The sequence below is a fragment of the Balaenoptera borealis genome (assembly GCF_965194805.1).
Source record: "Balaenoptera borealis genome assembly, chromosome: 16".
Taxonomy (NCBI): Eukaryota; Metazoa; Chordata; class Mammalia; order Artiodactyla; family Balaenopteridae; genus Balaenoptera; species Balaenoptera borealis.
In genome coordinates this window covers 84,694,504-84,714,898 of record NC_138872.1, presented here as the reverse complement: position 1 = coordinate 84,714,898, position 20,395 = coordinate 84,694,504, and the positions used below count along the sequence as shown (strand labels likewise).

The 20,395-nt window shown below is 41.6% G+C and overlaps 1 protein-coding gene across 8 annotated transcripts in view; it reads right to left on the bottom strand.

Moving 5' to 3' along the window:
- Window positions 1–20,395, bottom strand: part of RNF216 (ring finger protein 216) — a 184,486-nt gene that overhangs the window by 92,464 nt on the left and 71,627 nt on the right. For 7 of the 8 annotated variants that reach the window (XM_082360924.1, XM_082360926.1, XM_082360931.1 and 4 more), the window contains exons 10-13: window positions 15,743–15,793; window positions 14,000–14,137; window positions 11,835–11,983; window positions 11,257–11,335 (exon numbers count right to left, since the gene is read on the bottom strand). In XM_082360924.1, coding sequence (XP_082217050.1) covers window positions 11,257–11,335; window positions 11,835–11,983; window positions 14,000–14,137; window positions 15,743–15,793 — 417 coding nt within the window. The remainder of the gene's footprint in view (window positions 1–11,256; window positions 11,336–11,834; window positions 11,984–13,999; window positions 14,138–15,742; window positions 15,794–20,395) is intronic. The other variant, XM_082360925.1, reaches the window with a different exon arrangement.

Sequence of the window (20,395 nt, the reverse complement as noted above, 5' to 3'; positions counted from 1 at the left end):
GCATGCATATTTTTACCTGTCCCTATTTTGGGTGGATATCTATCTCCCTTTTAAGTAACGACTGCAAACAACAGCAAAGATGGTATTTATTTGACTTTTATTAGGGAAGGCAGGGTGGGAAGAGGTAAGCAATAATTGCCTTTCGTTGCTTTTATTCTTCTTGGAAACACACAAACACACACCCCTAACTGGAAGACCTAGCTTCTCAAACACAGTGTTTGATGTGTTAAGATGTCAAGTAAGGAAGTGTGTTTAGTTATCAACCAAAATCTTTCAAGGATTGAGAAGCCTATGATGAACAGACTCACTATGCTGTTTACTATGGGGAATTTTAAAAAGTGGAAAAAAAATATTAAGACAAAAACAGTTAAATCCTGAAACCTCGCTGCTACAGTGCCAGCTCTACTCAGTGCTTGTTGGGAGGACGGCTCACAGAGATGGCCTTTGGGATCCACTCTGGACTGTTTGGGGGAGGTAGGGAGGCCCCCCTTTGGGTTCTCAGCTCCACCATTTTACCTCAGTGTCCACTTCATAGGGTGGCTATGGGGACCTACAGGAGCCTAGGGCCCTGCAAGGCACCCTTCCTGACACACCTGCACGCCACTGCAGCCTGAGGTCTTAAGCTGTTCAGCCAGAGCCCTCGGGCTCGGAAGGAAGTGACTCACCTTGAGAGAAGCAGGGGCAGCTGAATGCCTGAGAAGGAATTCCCACACCACCCCACTTCTTTTCTGGACTTGCATTATGCAGCATGGACTTCCACGCCAGTAAAGGAGCCCTCATTTGGGGACTTAAAAATCCTTTGTTACCCAGACATTTGGTTCTTCTCAATGTTACTTCCGGAATAAAGATCCTCCCTGATAAGAAAACAAGAGGCTCAAGCTTCATTCATATCTAGATAAATGTAAAGGCCTGTGCTCAGCACACGAGTCAGCTGACTGGCTGGGCCTCAAATTATAGTGCTGCTAATAAGTGCCAACCATCCACTGTCACAGCTGGAGCTGCCCTGGCACTGACAGCTGGTCCAGGCTCATTTACATTCTCTTCACACAGCCATTGAGCTACTTTAGGTGGCTGCAGATGCCTGTTTTTTAGCAACAAACTGGTTCACTGCAGATGTGAATTTTGGTTATATTTTACTACTGCAGAGTCAATAACACTGAATGCTACCAAGGATAGGATGGTGCCTGGGAAGCGTGAAAAAAGATGAGTAGAGAAGAAAGCTAGCAGGTGGGAAAGATACATAAAAACAAATATAAGTGACACTGGGAAAAGATGAGTGGTTACACAGTCACTTCACATTCTCCACTAAAAGACACCAAACTAGGCATTCTTCACAGTTACTCTGATTAAAGTCTTACCACCCGATGGTTTCCCTAATAGCACGTGCTTCGTGAGTATTCTTAAAGCTCCACCTTGTGGTCCTGGTTACCTTTCGGGAAAGCTCTACTTACATATCTCTGAGTTTATGGAGCAAATTTATGGTTCTGGACAGTTAGAAAGAGACCCAACAGGGAAACTTCTGACCCTAAAAAATATTCCAGAAGTATCACTTTCAAATCTCTTTTTAATCTAACACCCTGCAGTCCCACACCAAACCCATCCAATCCACTCCTAAAAGTGGCACATTGAAAACAAACTGATGAATCCTTTATCTGAGAGCACACAGGACGCCGAGGGCCTTGACAAAGGCATTTCATCATATCAATGTAACAAAGACTCTCCCCCCATTTCATCGAAGATACAGTGTCTTACTAACTCTTCAAGGATTTCAGGGGAATGATTCCAGGCATTCAAGCCCGTCTCCAGATAATGCATTAATATAAATGCCTCATCTCAGAGTGACAAGTTCCCGGAAATCTAACTGGAGTTTAGATTACTGGCAGTGACACTGCAATAAGGAAGCAGAAGCCCTTAGTCTCACAAGGGCCCAAATTAGCTTGTGGCTCATTTCTTGAAGATGAGGAATCCTCAAGGATTAACAGTTGGTTTAGCCACGTAGCTGAAGAGAAAGAACGTCGTAAGGAGAATGTGTACAAGTGAAAAAGGTAAAAGCATATGTCCTAACAACAATGACTCTTTGATGTTAAATTCTGAATGCAAAGAGTGGTTTGCTTTGGTACTAAACCTAAAAGAATTCTGTCAATTCTGCTTACAGGACAGTGTTTGCTGACACACATGCTTTTGAAATGCCCAAGAGAAAACCTTTCTTCATAGAGTGTTAGTGCCACCTTGTGGCGAATCTTTCCATAGCTCCTAATAAGGATCAAACGTTTTACTTTTCAGTTCTCCCTTCTTTTCAAAGGACAGCTGGGAACTTCTCAGTAACCGTTAACCAGCTGTCACTGCCTCAGGTCCCATGAGACAGTTTTCCCTTTATTTCTCACAGTGGTCCAAACACTGCAGATCTTACCCTAATGGTAGAAAGCAAGTCTAGAACACGAATGCTACTGTCCGCAAGTGAGGGTCAGGTTCTGAAGCACACTGTGATCGATAACACTTTATGATGCATTCTCTTCACTGTAAACACTACTAAGGGACATAAAAAAATGTGAATCACTGGAAAGACTTATTTTGAACTTTGATAGCAGTACTCAACATTTTAAAGGTAATACTTTCCTTATAAACTCACCTATAAATTTGATGAGACTCTAATGCAAATGCTACCAGCGACCTTAGGTGCCAGCATTCTCTAACTCCTGTGACCTAACTCCTAGAGGGCCTCACCCCAGCCCCCCTGAGCTCCCTGCATTCTGCCCTCTGCCTTCCCCCAGGACTCCCGCCTTTCAATGCGTCTTATTCCTGACTCCAAAATCTTTCTGCAGCCCATATCTCTCCTGTGTTCCTGACCCTAGTCATGTCCCAAATAATTACCGAGCACCTGATATGTGCCAGGCACTGGGGAAAAGTACGCTTACTGAATCCCTCCACCCTCAAAACTCAACATGTGCAAAACAGAGTTGATCTTCTCTCCTGGAACCTTTTTCTATTCTATTTCCAATTTTGTGTGAATAGCATCATCACCCACTTAGTGGCTCAAACCAGAAAAGTGAGTCATCTGGGCTTCTCCCCACCCCACAGTCAAATATCTCTTTCTAATCCTATCTCCCTACTATCTTTCCTTTTCTCCACCCCTATTGTCAGTTGTGGTTCTCATGATCTGTACCAGTCAGAATGTGCTCGGTTATGCTGTTGGAACAAACTCAAATTTCAGTAGCTCAAAACAAACTTATTTCTACATGTCTATCTTGGCAGAAGGAAAAGACACAGTGAACCATATCCTCTCTTTTTAAAATTGTGGTAAGAAACACATAACACGAAATCTGCCCTATTAACGCATTTTAAGTGTACAGTTCAGTACTGTTACCTATGGGTGCACTGCTGCGCAGCAGAGCTCTGGAACTTCTGCATCCTGTGTGACTGAAATTCTATACCCATTGCACAGCAACTCCCCAGGTCCCCTCCCCTGGCAACCACAATTCTACTTTCCGCTTCTATGACTCTGACTACTTTACATATGCCTTGTCAGTGGAATCATACTGTATTCGTCTTTTTGTGACTGGCTTATCTCACTTAGTATAATGTCCTCAAGGTTCATCCACGTCGTAGAATCTCCTTCTTTTTAAATACTGAATAATATTCCATTATATGGATGGACCATATTTTCTTTATCTACTGGATATTTAGGCTGTTTCCATATCTTGATTATAAATAATAATGCAATGAACATGGTAGCACAAATATTTCTTCAAGATCCTGTCTTCAATTCCTTTGGATAAAAATCCAGAAGTGGGATTGCTAGATTGTATAGTAGTTTTATTTTTAATTTTTTGAGGACACTTCATACCATTTTCCATACCAGCTGTACCATTTTACGTTCCCACCAACATCCTGTAATGGTTTCAATTTCTCCATATCCTTGCTGACACTTGTTATTTTTTGCTTTTTTTTTTGATACTGGCCACCCTAATAGACATGAGGTGATACCTCACTGTGGTTTTGATTTGCATTTCCCTGATGATTAGTTATATAGTATAGCACCTTTTCATATACCTGTTAGCCATTTGTATGTCTTCTTCACAGAAATGCCTAGTCAGGACCTTTGCCCATATTTGTTTTTTGTGTTGTTGTTGTTTGTTACTGAGTTGTAGAAATTCCTTATATATTATGGATATTAATGCCTTATCAGATAAATAGGTTGCAAATACTTTCTCCCATTCCAAAGGCTGCCTTTTAACTCTGTTGATTGTTTCCTTTGTTGCCCAGAAGCTTTTTAGTTTGATGCATTCCTATTTGTCTATTTTTGTTTTTGTTGTCTGTGCTTTTAGTGTCAGATTCAGGAAATTACTGCCAAGACTAATGTTAGGAAACTTTCCCCCTATGTTTTCTTTTAGGAATTTTATAAGTTTCAGGTCATTTGTTTAAGTCTTTAATCCATTTTGAGTTGATTTTTGTACATGGTATAAGATAATGGCTAATTTCATTTTTTTTACATGTGGTTATCCAGTTTTCCCAGCAACATTTGTTGAAGAGACTATCCTATTGTGTAGTCCTGGCACCCTTGACTATATATGCATGGATTTATTTCTGGGCTCTCTATTCTGTTCCACTGGTCTCTATGCCTGTCTTTATGCCAGTAACATACTGTTTGGACCACTGTGGCTTTGTAACATGCTTTGAAGTGTGGAAGTGTGAGGCCTCCAGCTTTGTTCTTCTTTCTCGAGATTGTTTTGGCTACTGGGGTTCCATATGAATTTTAGGATTGTTTTTTCTGTTTCTGTAAAAAATGCCATTGGGATTTTCATAGTGAATGTACTGAATCTGTAGATGGCTTTGGATAGTATGACATTTTAATAACCAATCCACGCACATGGATGTCTTTCCACTTATTTGTATCTCCTTTAATTTCCTTCAACAGTGTTTTGCGGTTTTCAGTGCCTAAGTCTTTCACCTCCTTGGTTAAGTTTATTCCTAAGTACTTTATTCTTTTTGATTCTATTATAAATGGAACTGTTTTCTTAATTTCCTTTTTGCATTGTTTGCTGTTAACATATAAAAAACTCAACTGATTTCTGTATGTTGATTTTGTATCCTGCAACCTTGCTGAATTTGTTAGTTCTAACAGGTTTAAAAAAAAAAAAATTTATTTAATTTATTTATTTTTGGCTGCGTTGGGTCTTCATTGTTGCGCACGGGCTTTTCCTAGTTGCGGCGAGCAGAGAATACTCTTCGTTGCAGTGCGTGGGCTTCTCATTGCAGTGGCTTCTCCTGTTGCGGAGCACAGGCTCTAGGAGTGCGGGCTTCAGTAGTTCTGGCTCGCGGGCTCTAGAGCGCAGGCTCAGCAGTTGTGGCACACGGGCTTAGTTGCTCCGCGATAATGTGGGATCTTCCCGGACCAGGGAGCGAACCCGTGACCCCTACAATGGCAGGAGGATTCTTAACCACTGCTTCACCAGGCAAGTCCCTTTCACGATTTGAATGCCTTTTATTTCTTTTTCTCGCTTATTGCTCCAGCTAGGACTTCCAGTACTAATGTTGAACAGAAGTGGCAAAAGTGATCCTTGCCTTTTTCCTGATCTTAGTGGAGAAGTTCTAGTTTTTCACCAATGGCTGTAGGCTTTTCATACATGGCCTTTATTATGTTGAGGTAATTTCCTTCTACTCCTAGTTTGTTGAGTGTTTTTTATTATGAAAGGGTGTCAAATTTTGTCAAATGATTTTTCTTCATCAACTGAGATGATATAATTATCCTTCCATTAATGTGGTCTATCACACTGATTGATTTTTGTAGAACCATCCTTCATTCCAGGGATAAATCCCATTTGGTCATGGTGTATAATCCTTTTAATGGGCTGTTGAATTTGGTTTGCTAGTATTTTGTTTAGGAGTTTTGCATCTACATTTGTCACGAACGTTGGCCTGTAGTTCTCTTGTGGTATCTCTGTCTGGCATTGGTAGCAGGGTAATGCTGGCCTTATAAAATGTATACTTGAGAAGAATGTATATTCTGCTCCTGTTGGGGGGAATGTTTTGTATGTCTGTTAGGTCCATTTGGTTTACAGTGTTGCTCAAGTCCTTTGTTTCTTTACTGATTCTTTGTCTGCTTGTTCTATGATTGAAAATGGAGTAGTGAAATCTACAACTATTACTGAATTGCCTATTTCTCCCTTCAGATATGTCAGTGATGGTTTCATATGTTTGGGTGCTATGACAATGGATGCATATACATTTATCCCTGTTATATCTTCCTGGTTAATTGATCCTTTCACCGTTATATAATGTCCTTCTCTCTTATGACAGTTCTGACTTACAGACTATTTTGTATGACATAAGAATGGCCACCCTGGCTCTCTTTTGGTTATCATTTGCATGAAATACCTTTTTCCATCCTTTTGTTGCCAATGTGTGCCATTAAATTTCTTTTTTAAAATACAATTCAATTAATTAATTAATTATTTTTTGGCTGTGTTGGGTCCTTGCTCACGGGTGGGCCCTCCCCAGCTGCGTAAGCAGGGGCCTCTCCCCACCACGGTGCACGTGCCTCTCACCACGGTGGCCTCTCCGCTGTGGAGTATGGGGTCCAGGCGAGTGGGCCCCAGCAGCTGTGGCGCGTGGGCTCAGGAGCCGTGGCTTGTGGGTTCCAGAGCGCAAGCTCAGCAGCCATGGCGCACAGGCCCAGCTGCTCTGCGGCATGTGGGGTCTTCCCGGACGAGGGATCGAACCCACGTCACCTGCACTGGCAGGCGTACCCTCAACCACTGAACCACCAGGGAAGTCCGCCATTAAATTTCAAGTGAGTCTTTTGTAGACAGTATATAGTTGGATTAAAAGAAAAAAAAAAAAAAATCCAAGGCTTCCCTGGTGGCGCAGTGGTTAGGAATCTGCCTGCCAGTGCAGGTGACACAGGTTCGAGCCCTGGTCCGGGAAGATCCCACATGCCGCGGAGCAACTAAGCTCATGTGCCACACCTACTGAAGCCCGTGTGCCTAGAGCCCGTGCTCCACAACAAGAGAAGCCACCTCAATGAGAAGCCCGCGCACCACAACGAAGAGCAGCCCCCGCTCGTCACAACTAGAGAAAGCCAGCACGCAGCAACGAAGACCCAATGCAGCCAAAAATAAATAAATTAAAAAAATAAAAAATAAAAAAAAATCCACTCAGTCACTCTGTGTCCTTTGGTTGGAAATTTTAATCCATTTACATTTAAAGTAATTAATGACAGGGAAGAACTTACTACTGTAATTTTGTTGTTCTCTGTCTTGTAGCTTTTTGGTCTCTTTTCCTCTTTTGCTGTCTTCCTCTGTGTTTCGTTGAATTTCTCGTAGTGACACGCTTTGACTCCTTTCTTTGTGTATATCTATAACAATCTATTTTCAGCTGATAACAACTGTGATCACATACAAAAACTCTACTCTCTTACCTCCCTTCCATTTCATGTTGTTGATGTTACAAATTATGTCTTTTTATATTGTGTATCCATAAACATATTTTATATATTTTCCATAATTTTAAGTTCTATACCAGAGTTAAAAGTGATTATATACACACACGTTACAGTATTCTGTTTGTCTACATACCCACCTTTACCAGTGAGCTTTATACTTTCATGTGCTTTTGTGTTTCTATCTAGCATCCTTTCATTTCAACTCAAATGACTTCCTTTAGCATTTCTTGTAGGGCAGGTCTAGTGGTGATGAACCCCCTAAGCTTTTGTTTATCTGCGAATGTCTTAATTCCTCCCTCAGTTCTGCCAGATACAGTAGTCTTGACGGGCAGGGTTTTTTCTTTTACTTTTTTAGCACTATGAACATATCATCTTACTCTCTTCTGTCCTGTAAGGTTTCTGCTGAGATATGCTCTGAGAATCTTTTTTTAAAAAATAAATTTATTTATTTTATTTATTTATTTTTGGTTGCATTGGGTCTGCGCGCGGGCTTTCTCTAGTTGCGGCGAGCGGGGGTTACTCTTTGTTGCAGTACGTGGGCTTCTCTTGTTGCGGAGCATGGGCTCTAGGCACGCGGGCTTCAGCAGTTGTGGCTTGCAGGCTCTAGAGCGCAGACTCAGTAGTTGTGGCGCACGGGCTTAGTTGCTCCACGGCATGTGGGATCTTCCCGGATCAGGGCTCGAACACATGTCCCCTGCATTGGCAGGCAGGTTCTTAACCACTGCGCCACCAGGGAAGCCCTCCTCTGAGAATCTTATGGGAGACTCACTGTACATGACAAGTTGCTTTTCCCTTGCTGTTTAAAAAATTCTCTTTGTCTCTGACTTTTGACCATTTGATTATAAAATGTCTGGGTCCATCCTAATTGAGCATCTTCATGATGATTATTTGGATTCTTTGTCAAGTAATTCACATACCTCCATTTCTTTAGGGATAGTTTCTGAATATTTATTTTGTTCCTTATTTTGTTCCTAGACCATGGTTCTTCTTGTGCCTTGTTACTTTGTCAGGATCTATACATTTGAAAAACAGCCAACTCTCCCAGTCTTTAGACTGGCCCTGTACAGGGAAAAACCTTTACCAATCAGTTGGGCTATAAATTATGGAGGACTCTCAAACCTCTTCTGTGGCTGCACCTTCTCTGGACCTATGTGTGTAAATTCCCAATTCAGAGAGGTTTTGCTGCCTTTTTTTTTTCCAGGAGCTTGTAATCTCTTGCTCCCTCTGGTGTCCGTCTACAGTACTGCATGTTCTCTGGAGGGGCTGTAAGATGCCCAGCTTTTTTGTTCTCAGTAGACCTCAAGCATCTAGAGTATGGTGGGTCTCACCAATGCTCTGAGTTGGGCAAGAGAGAAACCAGTCCCTTGAAGAGCTCCACCCTCCCCCCAAAAGCTAGAACATTGGGTATATGTCCCACTCTTCCTTTCTCCTTGAGGGAAAAGCCACAGGGACGTAATGGCCTCTGTCGGCTATACTGTGGGTCCTTTGTAGCAGCAGCAAGTCTCTCAGCTCTTTTTTCCTCAGAAGCTTCCAGGCATCTAGAGTATGCAGGGTCCTGTCAGTGCTGAGTCAAGTGAGACAGAAACCAGCCCCTTGGGCAGTACCCCAAAAAGCTGGGACACTGGACGCACACTCCAACTCTTCCCCTCCCTAACCAGAAGCTGGGAATTGGGGGTTTTCTCTTGCTCTTTCCACACTAAGCCAAGGAAAGGGGCAAAGATGAGTGAGCGTATGCTAGTCCAAACCACTGCCTTTGTTCTTGATGATCTGAAACCTGGTGCTCCCTCCTGTCGGTGCTCAGATTTAGGAAAGACATAAGCCTGCCCCTTGGGTAAGCCCTCTGAGAAGTCTGAATGTTAGATGTATGTTCTAGTCTGCTCTTTGCCTCCCCAAGGAGAAGAGAGGAGTTAGGTGTTTCCTCCCATGAGTGCTACGTGTGCTGGGGGACGGGCTCTGGGGAGTGAGCTCCACTAATTTTCCTACAGGCCTCAATGCAGCTAACTGCCCTGTATGGAGTGCAGGAGCCTCGTAACTGGTTTCTAGATTTCTCACAAAGGAAACTGGTCCATGTATTGTTGAATCAGTGTTTCTGTGGGGGAAGGAGAATTTGGGGCTACCTATTCCACCACCTTGCTGACATCACCCCTAAGCATTTATTTTACCACTTTTTTTGCAAGTGACCTCTCACCCATACTCACATTTCACTGGCCAAAAGAAGCTACACAGCCCCCTCCAAGTTCAGCAGGGCGAGTATATTCCTCCCACAGAGAGGAAGCAGAATATCTGGGTTTTCTGCCTAACATCTTAAGAGCCTCTAGGAGGCTTTTACTGATATCCCAGGCTGGATATTCTCAAAATACTCACGGGATGCTGTTTTAGACTCATAAGTACTACCCTGAGACATAACTGTCTCTGGCATTCCAAATCATATATGAGCACTTTCATTGGCAAGGTCTAATTTGGAATCTTACCAGGAAATATAATTCCTAGCTCAAACTAGCAATTCCTGGAGACTCCAGAGGGGGGTGACAGTGATGTGCATCTCTCACCTTGATTACTCAACAGCCAAACAGACCTCCCTGCCTTTTCACTCCCCTATCCTCCTGCCTCAGAATGGTGTTGAAGGCCTGCATGGCCCTGGCCCCTCCCAGCTCGTAAGCCTTTCTCTTCACACTCCCAGTACCAGTGAGTGTCCAGGATACTACTGCTCCTTGGACCTACAACATTCCACACCTTCACTTTCACTTTACTCCCACCCTTTTCTTCCCTTGGCTACCTCCCTTGCTCTCTGTATCTTAGTTCAGGCACTGCCTTCCCAGGCATTCTAGAGCTGAACACACTGGAAGCACACAGGACAGTCAGTGAGTCTGCTTTCTTAGCTCCAAGATTCCAGAGACTACTGAAACATTTGTTATAGCAACAGCCTGGGGCGGGGACAAATTACTAATGGATACATCAATTGTAAGAAAATATCCAGATTTTACACAGAAATGTTAATGTTGAAAACAAAATGAGTAAGGTTTTAGTCTATCAGTGTAGTTTCTTCTTCCTTTTCCAATATCTACTTTCATTTCTTCACTCCCCAAAAGGCGGAGATATTATAATATTCAACTCTGATCATTCTATTTTAGGAAAACAGCTTAAAACACACTTGTGTCTATGTGGATGCCAATATTATATTCCTTAAAAACTCTTAAGTGGCTTATAAATGGTTGACCAATATCAAGACATTCTTAGTTCACGGAACAGGAGTCTAAAGGGAAGAAAGATTTTCAGCAGCAAGGCGACTAGACAGCTTTGGTCTCACCTGACACAATCAGTCCTTATGTGAACAGCTGAGTGAATCATCTACCGCATGTGACAGAGATGCCACCATGATGCCCAATTCTTTAATCAAAGAAACACCACTTGGACTTTGCAAGTGGCAGGAAGTGTGTGCACGCTCATGTGCGCACACAGAAAAGAAGTATTTGAGCACAAGAGGGTGGTGAAAGAGCAAGCAAGAAAAATACTGGCACAGTGGAAGAAACACAGAACCCTTCACATTTTACACTGCAGTATCTGCCCTTTAGGAAGATGGCATAAAACAGGGATCCAGAGCTATGTGATTAAAATTCCGTAGTGGCCCCCATCTCTGCAAGGAAGTCAACTGCCATTCACAAAGAACCAATCTTCACTTGCTTTCATGAAAAGGAGAGCACTCAAATCCTCCTCATGGGTCAGCATGCAGATAACCAGCACGTATCTGTGCCACAAAGGCAGTCCATAATACCATAGTTCAACTATGAATCTAGAAAAAATATTTGCCTCCCTACCTTTCGGCAGCGAGGATTGGGACAACTGAACCTCTTCACATCACTGTCCAACAGAGCAGGAAAGCTGCAGGAGGGGCACCTAGAATCAAAACAGCAGAAGGAATATTAAAGCCTGATTTGTTCCATGTGATTATTCATACTAAGATGGAGTTTTCAGCTGGACAGCCACACCTCCTTTTGCTCCTTAACTTTTCATTAAAACATGGACTGAGGCTCTGCTTTGTGCGGGCTCTCACCAGGAAATGCAGGTGCCATTCTGGGTCCTGCCTCAGTGCAAACCACTCAATATTTAACATACCTTTCTGAGAACTCCTTACACATGTCATCTTTCCTCTAACCCAACGCACAAGGACTGTACCTATAAGCCAGGTGATTAAGAGGTGCCAAGGAATGTAGGTAAAAATATGAACTGCAAATTTTTCTATCAATACAATTATTCTCTTATTTAAAAGCAAGAAATGCCAGAAAACCTGGAGCTAGAGCTCTGTTACAGAATTTTCATCACCAATGAAAGGGCCCAGGCAGTCTTCCTAACAAGGAATGAGTTGACAGGTGACACTCTGACTCTGAGGACTCACCTGACAAGCTCATCAGCGTAGGCTGCAGCAACTTCTTCTTCTGCCTTTCGCTCATAGTATTTATACAGGATGGTCTGGGGAAGCACCTTCTCCAGTTCACTGGTTGGGAATGAACATGTGCAGCTGCCTTCCATGCAGCTGAGCTCTGACTAGAATGATACGGTCAGGAGGCAAAGGGAAAAAAAAAATTTAACCAAGTTTTCAGAAACACAAGAAAACCTCAGTGGTTAAATGCATCTTTCAATGGGAAGCAAATAAATCGTGGTTTGGAACACAGACTCTGAGATGGTAAAGGTCCCCTCTTCTGTCCCCTCTTCTCTGAGAAACCACACTCAAAACAAGAAAACCATGAAACAAAAACACGAAGTCCATCTTTGATTCTACCAGAGGACGTCTATCAGCCTAAACTACAATATATGAAGATGGGAAGTAGATGAGGAAGGATAAATCGCTTAGCAGATTAGAGGAGGAAAGTCACAGCTCAGTGTCTGAAAAGCAGATACTCATGATAAGCAAGTTGATTCCCTCTACAGTCTGTGGAAAAGCTGGAGTTCCGAACTTCTTGAAAGGCAGAGATGAGTGGTAGGAGGGGAGGGGATCGACAAAATGCTATTGCACACTTAATAGGCTACAGTATAGTGTAAACATAACTTTTCTATGCACTGGGAAATCAAAAAGTTGTGTGACTCATTTTATTGTGATAATTTGTTTTACTGCAGTGGCCTGGAACCGAACTTGCAATATCTTTAAACTATGCCTATATTCTGCTAATCACAACCACTCTGCTCAATAACTGCTCTTTAGGGGACTTCCCTGGTGGCGCAGTGGTTAAGAATCCACCTGCCAATGCAGGGGACACAGGTTTGAGCCCTGGTCTGGGAAGATCCCACATGCCGTGGAACTAAGCTCGTGCGCCACAACTACTGAGCCAGCGCACTAGAGCCCGCGAGCCACAACTACTGAGCCCGCGTGCCACAACTACTGAAGCCTGCACGCCTACAGCCCATGCTCTGTAACAAGAGAAGCCACCACAATGAGAAGCCCACGCACTGCAACGAAGAGTAGCCCCCACTCGCTGCAACTAGAGAAAGCCCGCCGCAGCAACGAAGACCCGACGCAGCCAAAAATAAATAAATAAATACATTTATAAACAAAAAACAAAAAAACCCCTGCTGGGCTTCCCTGGTGGCGCAGCGGTTGAGAATTTGCCTGCCAATGCAGGGGACACAGGTTCGAGCCCTGGTCTGGGAAGATCCCACATGCCGCGGAGCAACTGGGCCCCTGAGCCACAATTACTGAGCCTGCGCGTCTGGAGCCTGTGCTCCGCAACAAGAAAGGCTGCGATAGTGAGAGGCCCACGCACCGCGATGAAGAGTGGCCCCCGCTTGCCCCAACTAGAGAAAGCTCTCTCACAGAAACGAAGACCCAACACAGCCATAAAATAAAAAAAAACAAAAACAAAAACAAACAAAAAAACACAACAGGAAACAGAATAAACTCATGGAGCTTACATTCTAGTTGGAAAAGAAAGACATTACACAAAATAATAAAAAAAAAAAAACCCTGCTACTCAGTCCTTGACTAAATTACAACTGATTTTAGAATAACTGATGTCAAGTGGTTTGATTATTGGTGAGGCATTTATGAAAAGCAATTTTGGTTTTTAAGTGTTCATTAAGACAAAACAAAACTCCTTTCCATATTGTATGTTGGTGTCAAGAGAAACTGACTTTGGACAGAGAAATAAAATCTTGTATAAAATATTATTCACTTTAATACAACTATATAAAATGTTTTAAAAATTTTGTTAAAAAAATACTAATTTGCAGCCTCATATATTCAAACAGCCTGCAAGATTCTCTTTTTGAGTTCATCCTTCATTTTAATTTCAAACAGAAGATGACTGAAGAAGCCGGTGCTCCAGTGAGCTGGGTATGAGAGCATGGAAGAATTAAACCATTCCCTGAAAAGAAATCTGCTGTGCTTCAAATCAACATAATCACACAAATCAAAGGCTGTCTAGGAATCACACACATTAGCATGTCTTAGCAGAGCTCCACATCACCTCAGAAAAGGCACTTCCATGAGGTATTTACACTTGTCTATAAATGTGGTGTCCTCAAACTCTGTATTTCCGATGTATGGACACACTGTACGGTTCTTACCTTTCCAGATCCAAAGACTGCCTCTTGGGCATATCTGATGAGACACTCTTTGCAGAACAAGTGAGCATCTGCACACTGCGTCAGTTCCTCAAATGGAAATTCCCCGTAGCAGCAGCGGCACTCAATCAACTGGCCATCCTGCAAGCCACCAGAAGCGCACATGAAATTCCCTACACTCAAGTAGGGGGGCAGCCATGTTTCATATTCCCCCACCCCCGAACACATTCTGAGGTGAAAAGCAATCTGTAGAAGCCATAAAACAATCGTGAGCTGTTTTCGCTGTATACATCTAGCTTACGATGCTAGTACAAATATTAATACGTAGCTAAAGACAGTGAGATTTTCATGGTTTTTTTTGGGTATTTTTTGGTATCATCCTTTGTATAAAGTTATCATATTCATGAATTCCATGGTACCAGCAGAACAGTAACATCTATAATCAGATGTTAACATAACAGTCAGGGACAAGTGGCATGAGGGATATTATTTAAAAAGTTTCGGGCTTCCCTGGTGGCGCAGTGGTTAAGAATCCGCCTGCTTGGGCTTCCCTGGTGGCGCAGTGGTTGAGAGTCGGCCTGCCAATGCAGGGGACACGGGTTCGAGCCCTGGTCTGGGAGGATCCCACATGCCACGGAGCGACTAGGCCCGTGAGCCACAATTGCTGAGCCTGCACGTCTGGAGCCTGTGCTCCGCAACGGAAGAGGCCGCAACGGTTTGAGAGGTCCGCGCACCGCGATGAAGAGTGGCCCCCGCTTGCCGCAACTAGAGAAAGCCCTCGCACAGAAACGAAGACCCAACACAGCCATAAATTAATTAATTAATTAATTAAAAAAAAAAAAAAAAAAAAAGAATCCGCCTGCTAGTGCAGAGGACACGGGTTCGAGCCCTGGTCCAGGAAGATCCCACATGCCACGGAGCAACTAAGCTCGTGCACCACAACTACTGAGCCTGCGCTCTGAGCCTGTGAGCCACAACTACTGAGCCCGTGCACCACAACTACTGAAGCCCGCACGCCTAGAGCCTGTGCTTTGCAACAAGAGAAGTCACCATGATGAGAAGCCCATGCACCACAATGAAGAGTAGCCCCTGCTCACTGCAAGTAGAGAAAGCCTGTGCGCAGCAATGAAGACCCAACGCAGTCAAAAATAAATTAAAAAAAAAAAAAAAAAAAAGTTGGATTTTGCTCCTTATCATAAGACAAGAGTGCGATGGGGTCACGACTCAGCCCAAGCTTTATCTTAAGTGACTACTGAAGCTATATAAAGCAGCATCTCAAGTACTGCGAGTACCAGGAAACTTACACTTTTTATTAAGGGCAGTGATTGATCCAGTCACTAGTCCATTTCTACCATGATAGAAAAGGCCACTACATGAGGATGGCTGACATCATACAAAAGCCATCTGGTCCTGAGGTTAGACACATCTCTTCCTTCTAACTCTGTAAGTGATACGTGAATTCTAAAGTTTGCTCTAAGAGTCTATCCAATGGATTCCAGGCAATGTTTTTTAAGAGGCACGACTCTAACAATATTATCTTCCCTCCAAATCTGATCCAATTTGGAAGCAAGAGTGACTATAATGGTTTAAATACCTGACTGTAACTTAGCTGAAGCTCAGACTCAGCAGATCAACAGCAAAGGTTATACAGGAACCAATATGTCATCAAAATGCTCAGGAAATGTGAGAAGAGAAAACAGCTAATGAAAATACCCAGAATAAATTGATTGGTGAGATTTTAACTACCTTTTGATACTGTTCTTCATTCATCTGCAGGGCAAGCAAAAAGTCTTCATGCTGAGGAACAAAAAACCATACACGCAGATGCAAATTTAGTCAAGATGCCACAAACCATTAAGCACTTACTTTCATAAACATAAAAAAACCCTATTACTAATAGTCATCTCTTCAGTTACATAGTTTAGTAGTTTAAAAAGTTCCCTGAGAGTAAATTTACAATGCATCAGAACACTACACATGAAAAAGGAAACCATATAAGTACTAGAATATATGGGGAAAACTTCCTTAAATCTGACTCAAAATATAGAAGGAATAAAAGACTGACATAAAACACTTATGAAGAGTACAGAATAGCATAAGCAAACAAAAAAAAAACTGAATGGGTAAAAACCAAGCTTGACAACATACTTTGTTGGTGAGGTTAGCGGGAAACAGGCACTCTTGTACATTACTGGTGGGAATGCAAAACAGTACCACCACTATGGAAGGGAATTTGGCACCATATAACAGTTACGTAAGTATTTACACTCCAATTCATCAATTGCACTTGTAGGAATCTATTCCAAAGTTACCCTGGGGCAGAAATATGAAATGATGTATGCACAAAGTTATTTATCATGGCACTATTTATAATAGCAAAAAACTGGAAACAACCCTGAATGTCCCTCAATAGGGGAATAACTGAATCAACTCTGGTACTGCAGACAATGGGACACTAGGCAGTTTTAAAAAGGAAAGAGAAAAATCTCCATGGATTGCCGTGGAGTCATCGCCAAGAAGCACAGTTAAGTGAAAAAGGCAAGGGTAGAACAGTGTGTACCTTTTAATAAGAAAGGTTTAAAAAAATAAATATATATATACATATATGCTTTTACATAAAATAAGACAAACCAAAAACTATTAGTAATGGTTATGTATAGAGGGAGTTAGAGGACATGGGGAGGACAGACAGGACAGAGGCTAGATCTCTCTGAATGTTGTTTTATAGTTTTGACTTTAAAAATACTTTACATAACTGAACAACAGAATTAAATGAAAAAGAAATTAAAAACCAATTCCTTAAAACTTAAACAGAAACAAATAAACTTCTTTGCTTACCAAGTTAATGGCATAACCACACTTATTTCAAGTAACTTTATAATATTTTAATTTCAAATTCCTAATCTAAGTTATAAATAAATCCTAGACTGTATTTAGCAATATTATTGGTAATAATACTGGGTTGTTATTTGGGATCTACTAAGTATACAACATAGGATAAAGGAAATAAGCCATTATGGTAATGTAATTAAGAGCCAAGATTTTCAGCATAGGAGAAAAGAAATGCTTACATAAAATGAAAGAAGTAAAAAAAAAAACCTCAGTATGAATTTCCACTAAAAGAAAATATGACACCTTGGAAAAGTTGGTGATTCCAGGTCCAGGTTAGGAAAAGCAGAAGTTGAACCTGGGTCACCAGGTATGCCAGAAAACAAGGATACTGTCAAAGACGACTAGGTCCAGGACAGCGGAACTAACTTGAAGGTGACGCCACTAGCCAAAGAAGGGACAATTTGGACATCAAAAAGATGACCACAACCATCTTGCCAATACTTCAACACTTCTCTGATGAGACTGGCAGTGATATTAGCAAATGTGGTGTTTTGATACTATACTGTGAAATGTGACAACATCTGGAAGGTCTACATAACTCAGTGAATCGGTGTTTATGATAAAATCATGCATGGGTGAAAGATCTATTCGAACTGCAAGCTACACTAACAGATTTTAATGTAACAGATACAGTCACAGGTAACTCTATGACGGATGGATCAAGATGACAATTCTCCAAAATTCCAATTTTTGTTTGAGATCCAGAATTTTATCATTGGACATAAATAATCACTTCATTCATTTTTGAGAAAATTCCTGCTAAATACCTAATTTTGAATAATCATAGTTTTTCTGTCAGTCATTTTTTCAAGTAAAAATGGTGGGTTTTTTTTTGGGGGGGGGTAGGGAGAAGGGCCTAATTCAGCAGCTTGCAATTCGATGTCACAAATGTTTCTCCTTGAGAAAACCATCACAGTCAGTATGCAGCAAAAGCACTTAAAGCATACATTCGGCCCTCCATATATGCAGGTTCTGCATCCACAGATTCAACAACCTCAAATCAAAAATATCTGGGGGAAAAAAAATTCTAGAAAGTTCCAAAAAGAAAAACTTGAATTTACAGTGTGCTGCCAATTATTTACAGAGCATTTACATTGTATTAAGTGTTGTAAGTAATCTGGAGATGATTTAAAGTATCCGGGAGGATGTGTGTAGGTTATATGCAAATACTATGCCATTTTATACAAAGGACTTGAGCATCTATAGATTTTGTTATCTGTGGTGGGGGTCCTGGAACCAACCCCCTATGGATACGGAGGGACAACTGTACTTCCCATTTTGTCATACAGAGTATTGAAAAGATGTTTTCAAGGGTTAAAATTTCATAAAGTAATAATTTCTACTGCTTCATCAAAGCATCAAATACATTTTTAGACGACATGGGCTTTTTTTGTTGTTTTTTTAAATGTGAGTGCATGGTGGTGAAGAAAGTAATGATTTCCAGTAGAGTTTGGTGCCACTGGCTTGATTCATGCTAAGGCACCATTACTTTTGTTCCTCAGTACAAATTCAACAATGTGAAAAAGGTAAATATCGTCTTATCATGATAAGAGATCTGACGTCACAGACATCCTAAAGAGTCTTGGGAAACCCAGGGGCCCATGGGGCAAATTTGAGAGTTGCTGGTCTAGAAAACACATATAGGCACACTTCATTTTACTGCACTTTGCAGATAGTGCCTTTTTTTTTTTTTTTGAAACAAACTGAAGGTTTGTGGCAACCCTGCATCAAGCAAGTCTGTCAGTGCCATTTTTCCAACAGCATTTGCTTACTTCACGTCTCTGGTCACATTTTGGCAATTCTCACAATATTTCAAACTTTTTCATTATTATTATTACTGTATTTGTTATGGTGATCAGTGATCTTTGATGTTACCACTGCAATTGTTTTGGGGTGCCATGAACTGCACCCATATAAGACAATGAACTTAATTGATAAATGTCATGTGTGTTCGGACTGTTCCACTGACTGGCCATTCCCCACCCTTCTCCCTCTTCTCCCGCCTCCCTATTCCTTGAGACACAACAATACTGAAATTAGGCTAATTAATAACCCTACAATGGCCTCTAAGCATTCAAATGAAAGGAAGAGTGGCCCACCTCACTTTAAGTCAAAAGCTAGAAACAATTTAAGCTTAGTGAGGAAGACATGTCAAAAGTCGAGACAGGCCAAAAGCTAGGCCTCTTGCACCAAACAGTTGGCCAAGTTGTGAATGCAAAGGAAAAATTTTTGAAGGAAATTAAAAGTGCTACTCCAATGAACACACAATGATAAGAAAGTGAAACAGCCTTGCTGCTGATATGGAGAAAGATTCAGTGGTCTGGACAGAAGATCAAACCAGCCACAGTATTTCCTTAAGCCAAAGCCTAATCCAAAGCAAGGCCCTAACTCTCTTCAATTCTATGAAGGCTGAGAAAGGTGAGGAAACTGCAGAAGTCTGAAGTTAGCCGAGGTTGATTCCTGAGGTTTAAGGAAAGAAGCCATTTCCATAATATAAAAGTGCAAGGTGAAGCAGCAGATGCTGACATAGAAGCTGCAGCAAGTTTTCCAGAAGATCTAGCTAAGATAATTAATGAAAGGTGGCCACACTAAACAACACATTTTCAAATGTAGACAAAACAGCCTTATATTGAAAGAAGATGCCATCTAGGACTTTCACTGCTAGAGAGGAGAAGTCAATGCCTGGCTTCAAAGGACAGGCTGACTCTCTTGTTAGGGGTTAATGCACCTGATGACTTGAAGCTGAAGCCAGTGCTCCTTTTACCATTCCAAAAATCCTAGGGCCCTGAAGGATTAGGCTAAATCTACTCTGCCTGTGCTCTATAAATGGAATAACAAAGCCTGGACAACAGCATATCTGTTTATAACATGGTTTACTGAATATTTTAAGCTCGTTGTTGAGAACTACTGCTCAGAAAAAGATTCCTTTCAAAATATTCCTTTACTGCTCACTGAAATGCTGCTGGTCACCTAAGAGCTCTAACGGAGATGAACGAGATTAATGTTTTCATGCCTGCTAACAAAACATTCGTTCTGCAGCCCATGGATCAAGGAGTAATTTTTGACTTTCAAGACTTATTATTTAAGAAGTACATTTTGTAAGGCTTATAGCTGCCATAGTGATTCCTCTGATGGATCTGGGGCAAAGTCAACTGAAAACTTCTAGAAAGGATTCACCATTCTACATGCAAAGAGGAACATTCATAATTTACGGGAAGATGTCAAAATATCAACACTAACAGGAATTTGGAAGAAGCTGATCCCAATACGTGTGGATGACTTCAATGGAGAAATTAATTGCAGATGTGGCAGAAACAGCAAGAGACCTAGAATTAGAACTGAATTGCTGCAATCTCATAATAAAGCCTTAATGGGCAAGGAGTTGTTTTTTATTGATAAGCAAAGAAAGTGGTTTCTTGAGATGGAAACTACTGGTGAAGATACTATGAAGATTGTTGAAATGACAACAAAGGATTTAGAAAATCACATAAACTTGGTTGATAAGGC